The sequence below is a fragment of the Plasmodium brasilianum genome, chromosome 8 (genome assembly GCF_023973825.1).
Source record: "Plasmodium brasilianum strain Bolivian I chromosome 8, whole genome shotgun sequence".
Classification (NCBI taxonomy): Eukaryota; Apicomplexa; class Aconoidasida; order Haemosporida; family Plasmodiidae; genus Plasmodium; species Plasmodium brasilianum.
In genome coordinates, this window is record NC_090121.1 from 347,057 (window position 1) to 368,709 (window position 21,653).

Sequence of the window (21,653 nt, forward strand, 5' to 3'; positions counted from 1 at the left end):
GTGGTATTATAACTTTATTGGGCTATTTTAGCCCATTTGCAAAAAAAAAAAAAAAAAAAAAAAAAATATATACATATATATATATATATATATCAATTTTTTAAAGTTATAAACATATAATTATTTAATGTCATCAATAGTATCGTGGGCTTACTTATCTTGAAAATGTATGCCACTGTTTATATACGCATATACATATATGTATTGATATATGTATGTATGTGTACATATATTTACGCTCCTATAAGCGCTCGTATAACCTTAAACAGTCGAGCCTTTTCAGCATAAAATGGTTTTTGCAAAAACGCACTTTCATCAAATTTGCACTGTATAAATGCGTATGGTAATATTTATGTGTTCTGATCAAAAAGGACACCTATATAATTTGCATAAACTTTTGTTCTTCTTGCCTATCTGATATAATCATTTTTAATCAAATCTTTATTATGATGAGACATTTTAATAGAGGGCAAATTATCGTAATAATAAGGTATTAACGGTAGTAAGGTATACGATTTGTTCAATGAGTAATTTTGTTTTGTTGTGTTTTTATTTTCCATATAATTATTATTATATACATAGTTTATCTCTTTTGCGCTCGCGCAATTGATATTTCTCAAAGGAAATTTTTTGTGTAAATGATAATTCGTACATTTATAGTATTCATAGTCTTTTGGAAATGTGCAATTAGTTTGGATATTCACAATACTAGTTTCTTTTTGATGTAACGAGACATTATCTATTCCTTTCTTTCCTTTTTTGCTATACAAAAACAATTCTTTAAATACAAAAAATTTAGAAAAAAAATTTTGTACTAATTTTTTCGCCTTTAACTGAATTATTGACTCTAACTTAAATAATCCATATACCTTTTTAAAGCCATTATAATTTTTATAACATTTTTTTTTTTTTTCCTGAACACATTCAGAAATTTTACATTTATAATAAAATTCGTTAAATGTGATGATCAATTTGTATCTAATTTTTCTTTCTATAAACCATAAACTATAACCAAGTTTCTGTTTTTCCAAAAGTCCTAATTTGGTCAGGAGTTTTAAATTATTATATTCCTTTCTTAACAAATATTTTTCATTAATTATTTTATTTAACATTTCTATTCCTCTTCCAGTTCTTAAAGTACTGGCAACTAATACTTTGCTCTCATTGAACGTGAGAAACTTTTTCTTCGATGTGGAACTATCTTTAGATGAGCAGTAAAGAGGTTATACGTACATGTATGTGGATATATATTAACGAGTATATGTGTAGACATACATACATATGCATACATGTACGTTTATACATGTGTATTGTGAGCGTATGTTTTTTCATAAATTTTTTATCAACATTTTAATCATAATTTTTAATCATACTTTTTGAATATTATGTGCTTTTATTTTTTTTCTTACTATGAATCATTGTAGAGCTGCGGGTCATTCATTATTAAAAAAATAAAAAAGTTTTCCTACCACTTGGTGTTTAATGTTTTACAGTGTTGCAGTTGTGGATATTCATATTTATGTCAGTATATCCATTTAAATATGCTATTTTTTTTTTTTATATTTTTTTTTTTTTATATATTTTTTTTTTATATATTTTTTTTTATATATATATTTTTTTTTTCTACTATTGTAAGGTCAAATATGCTTTATCTCAATTTTGTTATTTATGAAAAATGAAAAATAAAAGAAAGATTTTGGTGGTCATTCACAAACGGCCAAAATTGATTTGACAAAATATAAAAGGATAAAAGAAAAAAAATAAAAACAAAAAACGAAACAAAAAAACAACAAACAAATAAATATATAAATAAATAATAAATAATTAAATACTAGACACTATAGCAAAATGTTTAAAACCGTTCTGCACATCCCTTTCATACATATATCTTTACTTTAAAGATAACATGGTGCCTATATAATAAAATTAACTTGTGCATGCACCTTCTCCTCAAGTGTTATGGTTTCCTCATTGTTATTTATTGCTTGTGCAGGTTATATTATATTGTGTAAAATTCCAATAAAAAAAGGAACAACAGAATAACGTTTTATGAAGTTTTTCCGTAAGGAATGTAAGTCTTTTCCTCATTGATGAATAAAAATAGACGTAGGTTTAAACAGATGTTATATGTGTATTGCTGTTCACAATTATGATTGTATATACATATTTATGGTTATGTATATGTACAATATTCGCCTTAATGAGACATTTAATATAGCTTGTAATCTTATGAAGTGAAGTATCTCTTACCGAGAAAACTGACTTAACTACTAACACAGCTACATGCTTTTTACAGTTACGTCAATTTACTTTATTCTATGAACACTTTTTAATACTACGTACACGTTTGTTACATATTTCTCTATAGGTTTACCCAAAAATGAAAAAAAAAAAAAAAATTCTTAACATGTTAATATGTTGTTAATTTAATTAGCTAATAGAAAATTATTCACACTAAACTTCATATAACGTCAAAAAAAAAAAAAAAAAAAAAAAAAGGGTACCAACGAATGTGTATTTACGAATAATTTTTATTTTTTTTTTTTTTTACAAATATAAAAGATCTTTAAACTCAAAATATAGGTAATCCTTTTATTTTTACATAAATAAGGCAATGATTCACAATCTTAAATTCAAGTAAAAAAATCTACTTTTAATTTTGCGATTAATAAAATAAAATAAAATAATAATAAAACAAAATAAAATAATTATTACTATCCCCTTCACACAACTAAGTGCATTTATAATGACTGATACATCACAACACATTTTTATTTTCAATTAAAAAACTTACAATGTTTCTATGTTTTCATTCTACCATTTTTAATTCCCCATATTTTCTCATACCTTCGTGTACTACTCTGTGTTCTTACCTACAATTAACATTTGACATATTCTTACATTTTAATAATCATTGCACTTACAGAATATTTTCAGTCATATAAATTTTTCTTCCTGACTAGTTTTAAACGTCATTTTTGCCACGTTTGCCTAAATTTAAATTACGTTTCCTTTGTTCTTTTTTTTGCTCTTTTTTTTGTTCTTTTTTTTGCTCTTTTTTTTGCTCCTTTTTTTGCTCTTTTTTTTGCTCCTTTTTTTGCTCTTTTTTTTGCTCTTTTTTTTGCTCCTTTTTTTTGCTCCTTTTTTTTGCTCCTTTTTTTGCTCTTTTTTTTGCTCTTTTTTTTGCTCCTTTTTTTTGCTCACTTAATTTTCCCTATTTTTTGCTAACTTATTTTTATTTTATTTTAGCTACATTTCCCTAGCTAAGGCACATTAACCATAGAACTATTTTTTATTCGTTGCAGACCACTTCCCAATTTTTGGCTTATAATCCCCCTCTTTGAATCATTAAGGCATATTTCCAAATTCTGCAAAGATTTCACAAATGTTTAACTCTTTTTTATCATGTTCATATGACTCGTCCAATTTTACCAGGAATTCCTTCTATTTGTTTTGCTAGTCCTGTCTCGTACTATTCATATTGTGGGCTTCCAAATGTCCGAAAATTTTAAAAGTGCATATTGAGTAAACGCTCAAAGTATAGTTTCCCTAATTTGCATATATAACAAATAAGCATAAATGTGTTTCAAACACGTAGATTATATAACCTCATTTGGTTTTAATGCACTCACTGCGACTTATTGCAACTATTGCATCTATTGTACCTACTGCATTATTTGCTTTTTTTCCTTTCATATTACTTTCTCATTCAACCACATCCTGACATCCGACCTTTGACCTATTAGCCATAATGGCACAGATAATCATAATGAAGTTATCTAGGCATATCTTCAACGGAACATAAATTTTACTTCATATTTAATGGAAGTAAAAAAAATAAAAAATGAAAATATAAGTAAAAATAAAATAAAAAATACAAGTAAAAAATAAAAATAAAATAAAAAATACAAGTAAAAAATAAAAATAAAATAAAAAATACAAGTAAAAAATAAAAATAAAATAAAAAATAAAAGTAAAAAATATAAGTAAAATAAAAAATATAAGTAAAAAATATAAGTAAAAAATAAAAATAAATAAAATATAAAAATAAAAGATAAGGTTAAAAAAATAAAATAACGTCGTTTCCTAACTGCATATCACACATCTTGCGTTGGATCGCCGCTTAACTTGAAATCTCCTACAAGCACGGAACCATCCTGCAGCAACATATTTGGATGTTCGGAACTCGACATAACATTTTTATTCTTAAATTTTTTGGGTGCTAATGTCAGACTACGGTTTTCATTAGTCTCATTGGCATATTGGTAAGAAGGATGGAAATTATCACTCTGATTGTTTTTATAATAAAATAATTGAGGAAATATATCGCAATTTTTTGAATTTAAGTTGTAATAACCTTCTTTGCAATTTAAATCTACCGAGTTGTTTGACATATTCTTGTCTTCTGTCAAATTATTGTTGTAATACAAAAAATTGGAATTAGAAGGATTGTTACCGATACTACTGTCGCAGATAGAGCCGCAGTTACTTCTGCAGTTTTTCACGCTGCTGTTATATTTTTCGTTAGACGAAAAGGATGCGTCGTGAAGCTTCCCACCTTCTGACAGTAACAAATTCCTATTATCGACAGAATAATCATTAAGCTGTGATAATTGACTCATATTGTTAATGTAGGAGTTTAAACCATGTTTGCTTCCGGGATGATGGTTCATGAAGCTAAAGAAGTCCTTGTTCATAACAGAGTCATTGCAGTAGCTGTGATTGGACATATTCATATTAATATAAGATATATTATTGTTATGGTTTGTCGAAGTGCTACTGATATTACTGTTAAACTTCTTCCTGTTCTTACCACTATTATAATTGAACTTGTCATTGTTTCTATCATAATTACCACTGGTATAATTGTAATTAGTAATTCTGCTATTCCCGTATATGTTGTCCACATAACCGGCACTTGTTATTCTTCTAAATGAAGTAGAACCTAACGCTCTACCCTTGTCAGCCCTTTCATATCCTTCAAAATAATTAAAATTAATATATCTGGATGGCTGTTTCACAGGTGTTGGAATATTAATAGTGACTAGTTTCAAATTAGATAAGCATCCTTCTACTATTAGATCCTTTTTCTTAAATTGTGTCAATAAATTAATCCATACAGAATTTACATTTGTAATAGTTTCATTAGAATTAATTTTCTCCTTAGTTATATAATGTTGTCTTGACAAAACTTTTGCATTACCACAAATGATTAATCCATATTTTGCTCTTGTTAAAGCAACGTTTAATCTTCTAGGATCATTCAAGAAACCGATTCCTAATTTTTTATTAGAACGAACACATGATAAAAGAATAAAATCTTTTTCTCTTCCTTGAAAAGCATCAACAGAAGCTACTTCTATATCTGATGCATGTTGGAATGGTAAATTTTTTTGTAACAAAGATGTAATATATGCTCTTTGTCCTTCATATGGTGTAATAACACCTATTTGATTCGCTTTCAAACCACACTGTAATAATGTACGTACTAATTTTTCCATATTTGATGCTTCACTTCTATTCAGATAACTAGTACCAGATGCAGACATCTCTTCTAGTCCTGCTGTATTATAAAAAAACATTGGACATTTGGGATTAGGCCATGGGAAATTTTTTAATGGATATTCCCTCTCTTTTAATGTTATTCCATTTTGTAAGCAACCATCATAAAAGACATAAGAAGGAAATTCACTTAAAGCTGGATGCATACGATATTGTACTTCTAATCTAAATGGAGTAATACCTAACATAACCAATCGTTCAAATAAACTTTTTCCTAATCCTGCATTTGCAGCTTTCTTACAAACAATAATAGGACCCAACTGACAATGATCACCAACAAGTACTATTTGTTTTGCACCTGTTACTAAAGGAACTAAACATTCTGGTTCTGTTGACTGTGTAGCTTCATCTACTAATACTTGACTAAATCGAAATTTCTTTAATCTTTTATCCATTGCACCAACGCATGTAGAACAAATTACATCTGCTTCTATTAAGATTTCCTGTTCAGCATAAAAAATTAATTTTTTTAATCTTCTTTCATCTTTTTGCGATAACTCACCTACTTCTTCTTTTAATTCTAATAATTTATTTAATTCTTCACCTATATCACTTTTTAAAAGTTTCATTTGATTATGTAAATATAAATAGTCAGCAATACTTGGAACGGATTCTCTACTTTTAGCACACAATCTAACAACCTTTAAACCTGTTCTATGAATTCGTACTGATAACTGATCAACAGCAACGTTACTCGGAGCTGTCACTAATACCTTTCCACCCTTTCTCATAGTAGATAAATGATATACCAAAGTAGCACACGTTAATGTTTTACCTGTTCCTGGTGGACCTTGAATTAATGACAAAGGGGACACCAAACTTTTTTTTATTGCATCTATTTGGGAATGATTAAGAGGAGCTAAATTTGGCGCTGAGTAATTTACAATAGGTAATCCTCCCCTTCTCTTTCCATCATGCATGTTGTAATTACTATTGCTATTATGATTATTACTATTATGATTATTACTATTATGATAATTACTATTACTATTATGATAATTACTATTACTATTATGATAATTACTATTACTATTATTATATACTAAATCGTTTTTATAATATTCCAAAGATTCATCAGATATATCATGACCTAACAGTTTATGATATAAATAACCACTAAGTGAATACGAATTATAAGCAAATTCATTTAAAGCTAATAACATACGATCATATGCTGTACTTTTCCATACAAATTCAACAGAAAATCCAGTAGTTATATTGTCAACCCATGGACCATCAGCTGTTCCTAAAATTCGTAACTCCAATGCTATTTCTTCAGTATTATGTAATCTTGATATATGACCTTCACATGACCATACTTTTCCATTTGGATATGTGTAAGACAATTTCAACTCATCTCCTGCTACTAATCTTAGTTCACTTTCTTCCTTCACATATATAAAATGAGCATATCTTTTTTTATTTAATCCGATATCCCAACGAATTGTTACATTCCCTTGTTTTTGCCCTTCTTTAATTGATTTATCATAATCAGCTTCTAACTTAATTAATGGTGCAAAAATAGACTGATAGTGATGTACATCATCATATTTTAGTGCTACCTTTACAGGTTCATCATTTAATATTTCTGAATCTAATTCATCTATATAAACATCCTTTTTGTTCTTCCATAATTCCTCTAATTTGTTTACATTATATGAAGTAGCTAACTTCTTTCCTTTCTTCTCTGCCTCCTCAACAGATGGAATACTAACTAGCCAATCTAAAAAACACCTATCTTCAATTAGTGGTTGCCATTTTTTTAAATTCCATTCCTTCATCTTTCCCAACTCGGCTAATTCGCCCATTCCGCCACTACCATTGTCACTACCATTGATACTACCACTGGCACTACCATTGATACTACCATTGGCACTACCATTGATACTACCACTGATACTACCATTGATACTACCATTGTCACTATCATGGCTACCTTCACTGATACTACCATTCTGATCAGGTTCCCACACATCATGCTTATTAGCGTGTCCGCTTTTTTGCACACCCCTTTCTGCATTTCTTTGTCCTTCCCCTTCCACTTTGTCCCTTTTTCTCCTTTCGTGTTTGACTTCATCACTAGTAACATTCTTCTCATCAGTTTTGCCAATTTTATTCTTCCTTTCTCTCTTTTTCCTTTTATCATAACAGAAATAACTGTCATAGTTCATGCTGTTTTTCCCCTCCAACTCACTCCAGTTATCTTCACTAAACGAAAATTCATCGCTACTAATTATGTAGTTCTTCCCTGTTGTTATATCTACGTCGTTCTTCGCTCTTCTCACGTTATCGTCATGGTCATCGGTATCTTGTTGCTCTTTCTTATATTTAACACCTTTCTCATTGTTATGTAATTCTTGTTTTTTCCCAATATCCCCTTTCTTTATAGTTGATTCACTATCATTTACATACTCCTTTACGTGCTCCTTTGCATACTCTTTTGCATGCTCCTTTGCATACTCCTTTGCATACTCCTTTGCATACTCCTTTGCATACTCCTTTGCATACTCCTTTGCATACTCTTTTGCATGCTCTTTTGCATGATCATCCTCATTTCCCCTTGCATTACTTCTACCATACAACGAAAGAAATCTAGCCAAACAGGGGTCCCTACAGATAATTACGACAACCCCTTCCTCCGATGTCGGCAGAAATCCTAACAAGAACACATTTCTACATCCACAATTATAACATTCTAAAATAGTTTCACCTAGTAGACTATTCTTATGTAATTTAATTTCTTTATGTTTTGATCGAACTAAGTGAGTAACAATATGACTACCACAGGTACCATAGGACCCATTACAAAACCATCGATCACATGTATTGCACTGAACAACACTATCAATAGAATCAATTTCACAATAACGGCATCTATAATATTTTAATTTCTCTTCTTTTTTTTTAAGCCTAGATCTATTACTAACACTGTTATTGTTACTATGCTTGCTGCGCTCGTTCGTGTTTCTTCTTTCTGCATAATTACTACCGATACGACTGTAGCTATTAGTGCTGCTATTATTATTGCTATTCCCGTTTCTGTTACTACCATTACGGATGTACTCATTATTGCTGATATTCCCATTGCTATTACTGTCACTACTCCAGACATTATCCCTTTCCTCGTACCTCTTCTTTTTCTTATTTTCCAAATCATAATCCTCCCTGGGGTATTCCAAGCATCCGCTGGATAAGTTGTCATCATAATTGCTAACATCATATAAGTGTTCTATACTATTTTGCACGTGAAATGAATTCGTATGCTCATGTTTTTGATTATTATGATTCTTTTTCTTCTTTTTAGAAATTCCGTCTTGCTCATTACCACCAAGTTCATCTATTACTTTTGCATTACGGCGCTGATCATTTTTCCTTACATTCTGCCTTACATCCATCCCTACGGTTTTCCCTTTTCCCTCTTCTTCCACTTCTTCTACTTCTGTTTCATCTACTTCTATTTCATCTACTTCTATTTCATCTACTTCTATTTCATCTACTTCTATTTCATCTACTTCTATTTCATCTACTTCTATTTCATCTACTTCTACTTCATCTACTTCTACCTCCTCCTCTCCTTCCTCCTTCTTTTCATCCCCCTTGTGTCTAATTTCTCTTCGGTCGTCTATTCTCACACACACCTTATCATCTTCATTCTTCTCTTGCTTTTTTTCCACAGAACCCGTATATGAACAATTCACTGATTTAATATTCGTATTGTCCTTATTCTGACTATGTTGATCCTTATTCTTCATTTCCCTTTTACTTCTTCCGACCCCTTCCTTATGTATTGTACTGTTCTCATCGGCATCTTTCATATCATAATCATAATAGTCATCAGAAAAATAGCTTTTACTTATTCTATTTATTTTTTTTTTTTCATTATGAGGGTAAAAATCATAAAAATCATCAAAGTCGTCCACATCATCAACATCTATTTGGTTGTAATCAAATGTCTTATCCATATTTTTGTTATACGTAAATTTTTTGTTCCGTATGATTTAGAAAAAAAAAAAAAAAATTAAAACAAATGCATGCATGTACGGATGTGTATGTAACGTGTACATGTGAAAGTATGTTCTTACAAATGGGTTCGCATTTGTATATGTTATGTACAAGTATGGAGTTGTTCATATGTATGTATACATGTGTGCATGTTATATATGCTTACATATATACACACATACATATAAAAACTTATAATACGTTGTGCTGCCCAGAACAAAACTTATTGATCTTTTACATGTGAGAACTTAGCGTTTATTATCTCTTATATGCAATATGTGCATAGGTTACATATATGCACATGTGTACATTCATATACATGTAGTTAATTCATGTACTTCTACAACTTCCATTTAGACTGTTCGTTCTTTATCATTTTTGCTAATACATTTATACCAGTAATTTCACCATGTAATGCGCATTATTTTTTATGTCCTAATTTTCCTTTTTATTGATATTTTATCTTTTCCAAACAGCCAAAAATGTAAAAATGAATTTGTACATATATATCCATATATACGCAAATATGCATATATACATATGAACATATACACGTATATACTTATACACAAGTACGTTTATCTGCAAACTTATCACTAAATAGGAATAACAGGTTAAGAGTATTCAAATTTCTAATTTTTCGCTGGGGGGAGGAAAAAAAAAAAGGGGAACAATAAGTAAGCATTTTGTACAAATGAAAAGGACTGTAAATGCGATATTATTATGTGTCAAAAAAAAAAAAAAAAAAAGAAGAAATGCGTTAAATTGAGTATTAATGTGTATAATTCTGTACACATAAGTATATATATACATACACAAACATATATATATATATATATATATATATAGTCAATGCGAACTCATCAAAAGTACGTCCTTCTTTAAATTAGCTCCTTACAATTCTATGTTTGTGCTCAAATTTTCAATCTAGTTGTTGTTCACAAATGAAACGATCATATTTTACATGTCCAAATCAACTAGCATATTACTCATATATCCCCCTTTTTTTTTTTTTTTTTGTTTTTTGCAGTCATAATTTTTATTCTTTCACATATGCAGTTTGTAAAAAATTATGAACGCATATGTACGTATACATACGAGTTTTTTACTCTCTCACATGGAAACATACAAACATACGTATATACATATGTACCAAAATAATACGCATATATACCAATATAATAAACGTACGAATGTAATGAACATGCTAATGCTACATACATAAGGATATATTTATATACCCTTTTTTGGAGTGCCTTTATGGTATGTGCACATAGTTTTAAAAGCCCTTTTTTACTTATATTATTGCAGTATTATTGTGGTATTATATGGTATTACTAGGTCATTGTTATGTTATAACTGCGGTATTATTATGTTATTACTATTATATTATTATTTTTTCTTCAGCTTTTTTAAATTTATTCCTGCGTCCTTAGTTCACATATATGGACGTATGCGAGTATGTAAATATTACAAGTATATATATATATATATATGTATATACAAGTATATATATGTATATATAAGAATATACAAGTATATATAAGAATATACAAGTATATATATGTATATAAAAGTATATATAAGAATATACAAGTATATACGATGTATTTATATGTATGATATTTTTTATTTCTTTCGAAGCGTAAGGCGTAAATATCCCTCAATACACAAAAAAAAAAAAAAAAAATACTTGATTTTTTCTTATTTATTGTATCATATGTATTACTTCCTTAAAAGCAAAGTTTTTCTTTTACCATATATTTTACTGTATATTATACAAAATATTTTATAGCGTATTTTATGCTAAATATTTTATTTATTTTTTTATATATTTTTTTTTTTTTTTGGAGTATGGAAGGTACTTCCATTTCGTATTAACTGCAGTAGAATGTATTGCAAATCTTACTAGTTTACAAAGAGAAGCAAAAATAAAAAAATGATATTAAATTAAAATAAAACAAAGATAAAACAGAAGTAAATATAAAAATGAAAATTAAAATGAAAATAAAACAAAGATAAAACAGAAGTAAATATAAAAATGAAAATAAAAATGAAAATGAAAACGAAAATAAAAATGAAAATCGCGTTTTCGTATTTTTGAATATACATACATATGTATGTACGCATATATATGCAGTACACTCTTATGAATATTCTGTTTTGCCGCCATGCATGCGCTAACATACATATTTGGTTTAATTTGCTAGTACAAAGAGTATGAAGATATATACGCAAATTTGTGCGTGTGTATGATTAACATATTCATATGTGTAACAACAATGAGTAAAAATATATTTCTTTGCTCAAATACATTTTTTTTTTTTTTTTTTTTTTTTTTTGTTTCCTCAGTATCATATAGGGAACAGTTCAAACGTGTAAGCATACAAACGGAGATAAAAACTGAGGATGTGTAGGTGTACGTGTAATTGTACATATGTATATGTATGTAACCTATGGACGTATGTACATAAGTACGTACGCGTGATAGGAAACCCATTTGTTTCATTTTTTTATGTCATATTACTCCAATGTGGTATTTTCTAAATATCGTTCTTTTCATGTGCAACAAGAAAAGAGCAAACATATATAAAAAAGCAAAATATAATATTTTATTTTAAGAAAAAATAAATATTCCAAAGATGATAATTTTCATTATAATAACGTCAATACAAATATGTGCATTGTATTTAACATATGCACGCGTTTGTAAAATTCAAGGCTTGCACATATAGTTATTACATATATGCACTTATGTACACACATCCACAAACACATATTTGTATATATGAACATATATTTACCTATGCTTATGCATAGGCAGACGGGAAAGACCTAAAACAATCAAAACATTTTATAACGATATGTATAAATATAACTGTCGTAATAAAGACTATATAATTAAAAAAACAAACGTACAGTAGGTAAGTATGAGAAACTAGATAAAAAAAAAAAAAAAAAAAAAGATTACAATAAAACAGTATAAAACAGAATGTAACAAAATAAGACAACATATAACAAGTTGAGGCAAAGCAAAACAACCGTCTACAGTCTACAATTTCAAGTCGAATAAACGAATATACGTAAAACATGAAAGTTCATTACAAAACACGTTAAATATAAAATTATTTTATTTCTGTATTTCTTGTAAAATATATGTACTCATTTACGAATGTACTGTACATTAATAAAAAAAAAAAAAAAAGTGGTAGAAGTGATAGAAGTGGTAGATGTGGTAGATGTGATAGAAGTGGTAAAAGTGGCAGAAGTGGCAGAAGTGGCAGAAGTGGCAGAAGTGGCAGAAGTGGCAGAAGTGGCAGAAGTGGTAGAAGTGGTAGAAGTGATAGAAAAGGCAAAATAAGCAAAAGAGGCATTTCAATTACATCCTTATAACGCACCATTACGTACCTTTCACGTAATACATATAAGCGAATAAACAGTTGTACTAGTAGTGTTTCACTACATGTCTTTAAAATTTACTCTAGTTTTAATTCTTTAAAATAATAAAAAAAATTTACAATATTTGAAAAGGTACTTAAAAGCAAACTCGTCGCTTTGTAAAAAAATAGTTAATGAAAAAGAAGGTGCGGCGTAAAAATGTAATATATCTTTGTATACATACATATACAAATACGTACATATACATACATATACGTGAAGGAAAAAAAAAAAAAAAAGAAAAAATGCAATAAATAATATAAATAAAAGAATGACCACACATTACGAATAACTACTAAAAAAAATTAAATACCAACTGCTACAGTAGTAGCCGTATTAGCAGCAGTGATGGTAACACACACTAAAAGGTATATAACGCACATAAATAAATAGCTATTACGAAAAAAAATATATTTCAAGAATACCACTTTATCCTAAAATGGTTAAACCGTGTAAGCTCAACATTTTTGTTTAAAAAATTTTTATAGCACATATATATATATATATATATATATTTATTTATTTATTTATTTATTTATCTATTTATTCTATTTATTTTTTATTAAGGGTCTCTCTTCTTTTTATTTATTAACGTTCCCTCCTATTTTTACTCATTTTTGTAGGTATGGTCATGTCCTTATATGCTGCATGCCCTTCCGTTTGTATGTGTTCAAATAATTTATTTCTAGAATTAAAAGTTTCATTACATACTTTGCACTGATTTTTGTTTATGCTCTCTTTTAATTTACACTCTGTTTGACCATTCACTTTTTGTTTGTTTGTACCATCCTTATTTATTTTAGAAGGATTGTTTACTTCCTTATTAATTGTATTCATACCTTCTTTTTTTTTTTTTTTTTTGGGTTTTTTTTTCTTTCTTCTTGATGTTTCATAATAATCACTACTAGAATTGCTAACCTTCAGGTCCTCATGTAAAGAATCCTTATTCTCAAACACACTCTTTTCTGCTTGTAGGAATATATCTTTATTCTTCTTTTTGCCATTTTTATACCATGATAATAAATCCTCATTAGAATTTGAAGACTTCTCGGCAGAGTTCGTATCCTTTTGTGTATTTCTACAATAAGGTGTGTTTTCTTTTTCCATCTCCTCCTTCTTTTTCTTCATCTTCATCTTCTTCTTCTTCTCTTTCTTTACGCTTCCTTCTGCTTTACTTTTTTCCTCGTCTCGTATTTCAGAACTGTTCTCTTGTCCTACTTCTTGCTCCACGTCTTCACATACGTCATTCTGTACCTCTTTCCAATCTTTTTGCTGCACCTCTTTATGTACCTCCTTTCCCGTTTCACCTCCTTCGTCTTCTCTAAAAATACCGTTCAATTCGTACTTTTGCGCATTTTTCAAAAAGTTGGTTAAATGTTTTTTCGAAGACTCATGAGAAGTGTATTGCTTCATGCTTTTGAAATTTTTTCTACATACATCACATCTATAGATAATTTTATTGTAAACAATTGTATCTTCCTCATCGTCGTCGTTGTCATCTCCCGTATGCATTCTCTTTTTATGCTCACTAGCAGTGCAAACCGCATTCGTAGCATTAGCAGCGTTCGTGGTCTTAGCTTCGATGCTCGAAACAGCCGCTTTAACATCCCCTTCATTAGGATTAGCGCCTTTTTTCACCTTTTCTTCTTTCTTTTGATCGGGGTTTTTCCTACGTAATTCTTCCCCATATGTGCACCCATTATAAGTGGATTGTCCTTTATTTTCGAAATTATCCTCATTAGATGAGGACCAGCGAGCACTTGAGTTATCATTTTCCTTATGCTCCAAATATTCCCGCTTAAAATTATTCTGCTCAAACAGCAGTTTTCTTTTTAACATCATCTGCTGCTTTTTATGCCTTTCTATTTCTTCAATTTTTTTTCTTTTTTCCTCCGCAATTTCAACGACTCTGTTTAAATAACGTATATCATGTTTTTTTAAATGCTGTACAAGTGATCTAATATTATCATTGTATTCCTTTCTTTCTTTTATGCTTCTTTTTTCCCCTGCTTTCTTTAAATTCCTCCTAACATTCCTATTTTCAAACTCAGCATTTTTTAAGTACTCATAATAATAATCAAATTTTTTTACTGTTGAAAAATTTGTCCAATAATCATAAAAATCATCTATATCTTTTCCACTCGTCTTCGAATTACCAAAGCTTGGGGCATTAATTTTTTCTTCTTTATCTTCTTTATGTCTATTATTATAACTCCATGTTAATTCTTCATTTTCTTCTTTTATTATATTTTCAAATAATTTTTTATACACATTATAAAAATTGTTCTCTTCCTTGTCATCAAATCCGTTGTAACAGTTATTGCTAAAGTATTCCCATATATTTATCTTTGTTCTGCTACCACTGTAATACCTGTTCACGTCCTTCGTACTTCTTTCCCACTGTCCATTTGGTCCACATGCAGCTTCATCCGCCTCTTCTTCATCTCCTTTCCCCCTAATAATACGCCATCTATTTTTGTCATACCATTTTCTACGTTTTTCATCAATTAAACATTCGTATGCTTCTTGAACACATCTAAATATATTTGTGCATCTTCTTTGCTCTTCTTCAGGCAAATGTGCATTCTTATCTGGATGATATTGTAGTATTATTTTTTTATAGCTTTTCTTAATCTCCTCTAAAGTAGCATTGTTTTGGACGTTAAGTATTTTGTAGTAGCACCTACATTTTTCTATGTCCATTATTCGCAGTTAACTTTGCCCTCTTTTCTTCACATACGAGCTTACACATACAATTTTACATATGCAGTTACATATATACACGCTTATATATACATATGCATATATATACACACATATATATATTTAAATAATATATATATATATATATATATATACGCAATCGGGCGAGTATGGCTATATCATAGCCCTTTATTTTTCTAAGGAAAAGATTAGTTTATTCCCCCACGCAACTATTCTCATAAAATTTTTTAAATGACAGTAATTCTGAGATGCTTAGGGAGAAAACAAACTAGCCAGTTCAAGTAGCTAAGCAATGCAAAATTGTAAATTAAATAAATGCACAGTAAAAGAAATAGAAAAGAAAAACAACAAAAGGAATAATACAACAAAAATTTAATTCATATGAACAAACTATTTCAATAACTCCAGATAACTTAACAAAAAAAAGGAATCCAAACACGGAAAGCAATTTGTATCCGTACAAATTCTCTTTCTCATTCTTTCAAAAATTTTTTATAGCAAGTTATGACGCATTTATTCGTATATACATTATGTTCTTTGTATATTATAAATTTAATTTATTATTTTTTACTTATGCTTTTATTTTTTTACATTAATACTTTATTATATCTTTCATCATTAATACTTCATTTTATTTTTTATCTTTAATATACTATATTTTTTTTTTATCTTTTTTTAATTATTTTTTAATTTTTTTTTTTATTTTTTTTTTGCCCTATTTTACTATTTTACTTTCATCTTAATGCTTTTCTCATCTAGTATTTTTATAAGCACAAATTTATGGCTTTCTTTCTTTTTTTTTTCTTTTTCTTTTCTTTTTCTTTTCTTTTTCTTTCTTTTTTTATTTTTTTCCTTTTCCTTTTTCTCCCTTTTATTTCGAATGCTTACATTATTCCATATAATATGCGTTCACAGTTGTACGCCCTTAATTAATTTTATTTTATATTTTCTCCTGTTCATTTTTAATTTGTCATCCCTTTTTATACTTGACAATTTTTCCTTATTTTATTTTAGTTCATATTTAAAACTATGATGTAGTTAAGTGCTAAGCTTGAGTTAGGTAAAATGATTATTTCCCATGTTTTTCATTTTCCTTTCACGTGGTACATCCCATTGTAACTTAAAAGCAAATATAAGCTTGTACATGGTATTATGTACATATATATGTACATATCTATATCTATCTATCTATATATATATATATATATATATATATATATAAATATCATACATGTGAAAATAGGCCCGCGCTTTTGTACATGTTCGTATGTATATGTATTATTTACGTATGTTTCAGGCTTGTTTATAATGGCATATATAGAAAGGTCTACACTTTCAACATACAGATAAAACATAATTTTCGTTTTATTTAAAAATTAAAACTAAGGAATTTTTACATTTAATCCTTTTGAGGAACATTAGGACTTATAACAAATAATTTCATGTAGCATATTGTAGTCCATTCAACCAAAAATATAACATATAATGAAGCTGGAAAGAAGCAAGGTAAAGCAAAATGAAATAAATGAACTGGGTCAATCTTAAGCAATAATGAGTAACAATTCGTCAAATTGAGTAGTACTATGGTACATTGAGTTATAATGTACAATTTGTCGAAGTGATATACAGCGAGGTGCTAAATAGGCGCAGACAATTTTAATGGGGAAAAAAAAATAAATAAATAAATAAATAAAAGTAATATTAATAAAGTGAAAAGAAATAAAATCAAATCAGATGAAATAAAATAAATTTGAAATAACATAAAGTATGGATAAAAAATAATAAAAAGTGTAAATAAAAAACATTAAGGCATATATAAAAAAAATAAGGTGTAAATAATAAGGTGTAAATAATAAGGTGTAAATAATAAGGTATAAATAATAAGGTGTAAATAATAAGGTATAAATAATAAGGTATAAATAATAAGGTGTAAATAATAAGGTATAAATAATAAGGTGTAAATAATAAGGTATAAATAATAAGGTATAAATAATAAGGTATAAATAATAAGGTGTAAATAATAAGGTATAAATAATAAGGTATAAATAATAAGGTATAAATAATAAGGTATAAATAATAAGGTGTAAATAATAAGGTGTAAATAATAAGGTATAAATAATAAGGTGTAAATAATAAGGTATAAATAATAAGGTGTAAATAATAAGGTGTAAATAATAAGGTATAAATAATAAGGTGTAAATAATAAGGTATAAATAATAAGGTATAAATAATAAGGTATAAATAATAAGTATAAATAATAAGGTGTAAATAATAAGGTGTAAATAATAAGGTATAAATAATAAGGTGTAAATAATAAGGTATAAATAATAAGGTGTAAATAATAAGGTGTAAATAATAAGGTATAAATAATAAGGTGTAAATAATAAGGTATAAATAATAAGGTATAAATAATAAGGTATAAATAATAAGCTATAAATAATAAGGTGTAAATAATAAGGTGTAAATAATAAGGTATAAATAATAAGGTGTAAATAATAAGGTATAAATAATAAGGTGTAAATAATAAGGTGTAAATAATAAGGTATAAATAATAAGGTGTAAATAATAAGGTATAAATAATAAGGTATAAATAATAAGGTATAAATAATAAGGTATAAATAATAAGGTGTAAATAATAAGGTGTAAATAATAAGGTATAAATAATAAGGTATAAATAATAAGGTATAAATAATAAGGTATAAATAATAAGGTGTAAAAAATAAGGTGTAAATAATAAGGTATAAATAATAAGGTACGAATAAAAAATGGGCCATTACATGGTCGCATTTTGCACGCTGTTCGTCCAGTACTTGCGTGCTGACGCCCCCCGTTACTACCTCCTTTGCTTCGTAACAATATGACTTATCAGTAATGAGCTGCTTTTCTTAAAAGCATTTTTTTGTTAGCCAGTGCATGAGTTATTATTGAAGGGTTCGCATCAAATGTCAAATCGTCCTCAATAATCTCGTAAAATTTTCTTTGAAATGAAACTAAGGAGCTATATTTTTTTAAAGATAAGTTATCTGTTGAAAAGTTAAGGAGCACCCGCATTTCAGCGAACAGATAACTTAAGACCGATCCAGCATAGCAACATGAAAAATGGTACGGAAAACTAGTTGAATGTATAGAATAGTGAGAAGAAAAACTATACGGAAAATACTTTTCAACGGTACTGTAAAATTTGTCCAAGGAATGGTCATAACTATTTTCATGATATGTATGCATCCCATATTTATCACTATCTCTATGTGAATTACAATTTTTGCTGCGTGTTCCCCGTATGCTGCGTATTACCACTTCTGCACAGCTTACCATACCTTGATGACCCTCAAAAAACGCATACGGGTCGAGATTATGAATTGCGTAGTCAAGCATCGACTGGGAAAATATATTGGCCAGTCGTGAGTAATCAAATTTCATCGTTTTAAAAAGGTACTCATTGATCTTAGAATTGTCATTTATATTATTTGATAAATTGTACATAATATTATAATTATTAGCAACGTGTTCATTAATATGAGAAAACAATTCAGCATAATCTAATGGCATATTTGACATCCTGTACATATTATATTTAGTAGATAAAAATAATAAATGATATGCATGACCAAATTCATGAAATAATGTTAAAATTTCGGAACAACTAAATAGCTTCTTTTCGATCGGTACACTACTGAGAAATCTATAATCAATTAGTACATGACCAGCACATATTAAACATGTATTTGGTAAAGAATCTATTAACGGAATTCTAAAATAATCCATAAAACTGATGTCCTTATAAGGCATTATATATATATACCCTAATAAATTACTTCCACTCTTGTCTTGTTCTCTTCTTGTATTATCTAACAAGTTCTTACCATTCATAATATTACTATTCATAATTTTCTCATTCCGCTTCTTTTTTATTTTATAGATATGACTATTCTTTCCCCATCTCTCTTGACCTGCCTCTTGTTTCACCTCCTCATATGCAAAATTGTAAATTTTTGAAACAATAATAAGAAAATTTTTCAAAACATGTGCATGTGGAAAATATGTATTTATTAAATATTCATCTGACTTGTTCAGAATTTTATTATAGTAATAATTCCAGTCATATATGGCTAACTTGACACAACTATCCTTTTTATCATCAATGTTAACCTGCATGTTGGTACTTTTTTCTAGATTAATTGTCTTTTCCATACTACATTTTACTGTATCATACTCTTTGTCTATTTTCATCTTTACTAATGCAAGAAAGTCATTTACTTTATCATAATTATTCTTTTCACTAGTAAAGTGTGATATGGAATAATGTGCCCAATTTTTATACCCCATTTTAGTAGCTATGTCATATCTTTTTTTTAATATATTTATTACATCTTTATTTAAATTTTTGTTTTCAAACGGAATGTTAAGCAAGTAAAGGACTTGCTTTCTCAAACTGGATTTATGTAAACCGTTCAAAATATACTCATAATTATGTTTGCTTATAGGTATTTTAAGTTTCTTCTTGTTAAAGAAACATTCGTGCTTCTTCTTCCACTCCTCATCGATGTTTATTTCATCCTTGTCTATTATCAAGTGTCTGGGTAAAAAGGATCGAACAAAAAAATATAAAATAAAAATAAATAAATAATAATAAAAGGAAAAGGAAAAGGAAAAAAAGGTCCAGTATAAGCACACTGAACGCTCTTGTCCATTTGTCAGACTAAAAATTATTCGCCCTTTGTTTTGTTTTGTTTTTCCCTAACTAATGTACATATGCATATACTTATACACATACGTATACATCGGTATATGTACACATATATGCACCCATGCATATTCACACGTTCATGCGTTTCCTCCCTTACCTTATCCTGACGCTGTTGATTTTATTGAGATAACTGGAGCAGGCTATATTCAAGTCTGCCACTAAACTACCGAGCGACTTTTCGCTTCTTATGTATATACTATACGGAATGAGTTTCTTATCTATATCCTCAATTTTTATTTTTTCAATACTTCTAGCAATGGTCTCCTCCACATATTCCAGAATTTTTCTTTTGAAAAAATTATTATTTTTTTTTTTTAATTTTGCACTTGTAATTAAAAAGCAGTACAGATTGAAGCATTTCTCCGTTATTCGTTTCCTACTTTGCTTATCACAAACAAGCAGCTTATTTCTTATGTTTACAAGTTTGTTTATTTCATTTGAAATAAAGTAAAAGTTTGTTATACTTGTGTCTATTGGATGATTAATTATTTTCGAATTCTCTACATATTTTATGACTTGTTCATTTAATTTTTTTTTTTCTGCCCAACAAAAAAACGTTGTTATTTTGGAAAAAATAAAAAATATACTTTTATTTATCAAAAAATTCATATTTTTCATTTTCTCATTTTTATGTTTCTTTAAACCGTCTTTATTTTACATATGGTCAACAGACCCACTGCCGTGCTTACACTTACGTAATCATAAGAAATGACTTTTGGTACGAGAGAAAGTGAGTGGGAGGAAGAAAAAACGTTTTAAAGGGGCATATAAGGATATAAATCATCATTTGTACCAATTGTAGCCCATTTATGTTATATCGATTACATCTTATAGCGCCGCATTACATTGTATTACGTTTCACTACTTTATGTTTTGCTATTTTTTATACAAAAAAAGGAAGATAAAAAAAAAATATATATATATATAATATATATATATATATTATATATATATATATATATATCCAGCTAGCTATTTTTTCTTTTTTTTTTTCACACGAGTTAGGTGTCATCCACCTTTACGACATATTTAAAATAATAAAAAATAATATAGTGAAGGTAAATTCAGAATATAATTTACATTTTTTTAATTTTCAAATATTGCATATTATAATGGAAAAATATCAATTACCTTGTTTCATCTTTTGAAAAATTAAGCTCACCGAAGGAAAAAAAAAAAA

At 28.1% G+C, this 21,653-nt stretch overlaps 4 protein-coding genes across 4 annotated transcripts; all 4 read right to left on the minus strand.

Moving 5' to 3' along the window:
* Positions 1-410: 410 nt before the first annotated feature.
* Positions 411-1,419, minus strand: MKS88_002257 (uncharacterized protein; the record flags this gene model as incomplete). Its single annotated transcript, XM_067215253.1, has 2 exons — positions 411-1,201; positions 1,410-1,419. The coding sequence occupies 2 exons, from the start codon at positions 1,417-1,419 to the stop codon at positions 411-413; spliced, it is 801 nt and encodes a 266-aa protein (XP_067073696.1).
* A 2,678-nt stretch (positions 1,420-4,097) lies between these two features.
* On the minus strand, positions 4,098-9,524 carry MKS88_002258 (regulator of nonsense transcripts 1; the record flags this gene model as incomplete). The annotated part of the gene is made up of 1 exon (XM_067215254.1): positions 4,098-9,524. One exon carries the CDS (start codon positions 9,522-9,524, stop codon positions 4,098-4,100), a length of 5,427 nt encoding a protein of 1,808 aa, XP_067073697.1.
* Positions 9,525-13,590: 4,066 nt separating this feature from the next.
* On the minus strand, positions 13,591-15,705 carry MKS88_002259 (DnaJ protein; the record flags this gene model as incomplete). The annotated part of the gene is made up of 1 exon (XM_067215255.1): positions 13,591-15,705. The coding sequence occupies one exon, from the start codon at positions 15,703-15,705 to the stop codon at positions 13,591-13,593; it is 2,115 nt and encodes a 704-aa protein (XP_067073698.1).
* Positions 15,706-18,591: 2,886 nt separating this feature from the next.
* Positions 18,592-21,614, minus strand: MKS88_002260 (peptidase; the record flags this gene model as incomplete). The annotated part of the gene is made up of 3 exons (XM_067215256.1): positions 18,592-20,302; positions 20,571-21,012; positions 21,605-21,614. 3 exons carry the CDS (start codon positions 21,612-21,614, stop codon positions 18,592-18,594), a joined length of 2,163 nt encoding a protein of 720 aa, XP_067073699.1.
* Positions 21,615-21,653: the final 39 nt, after the last annotated feature.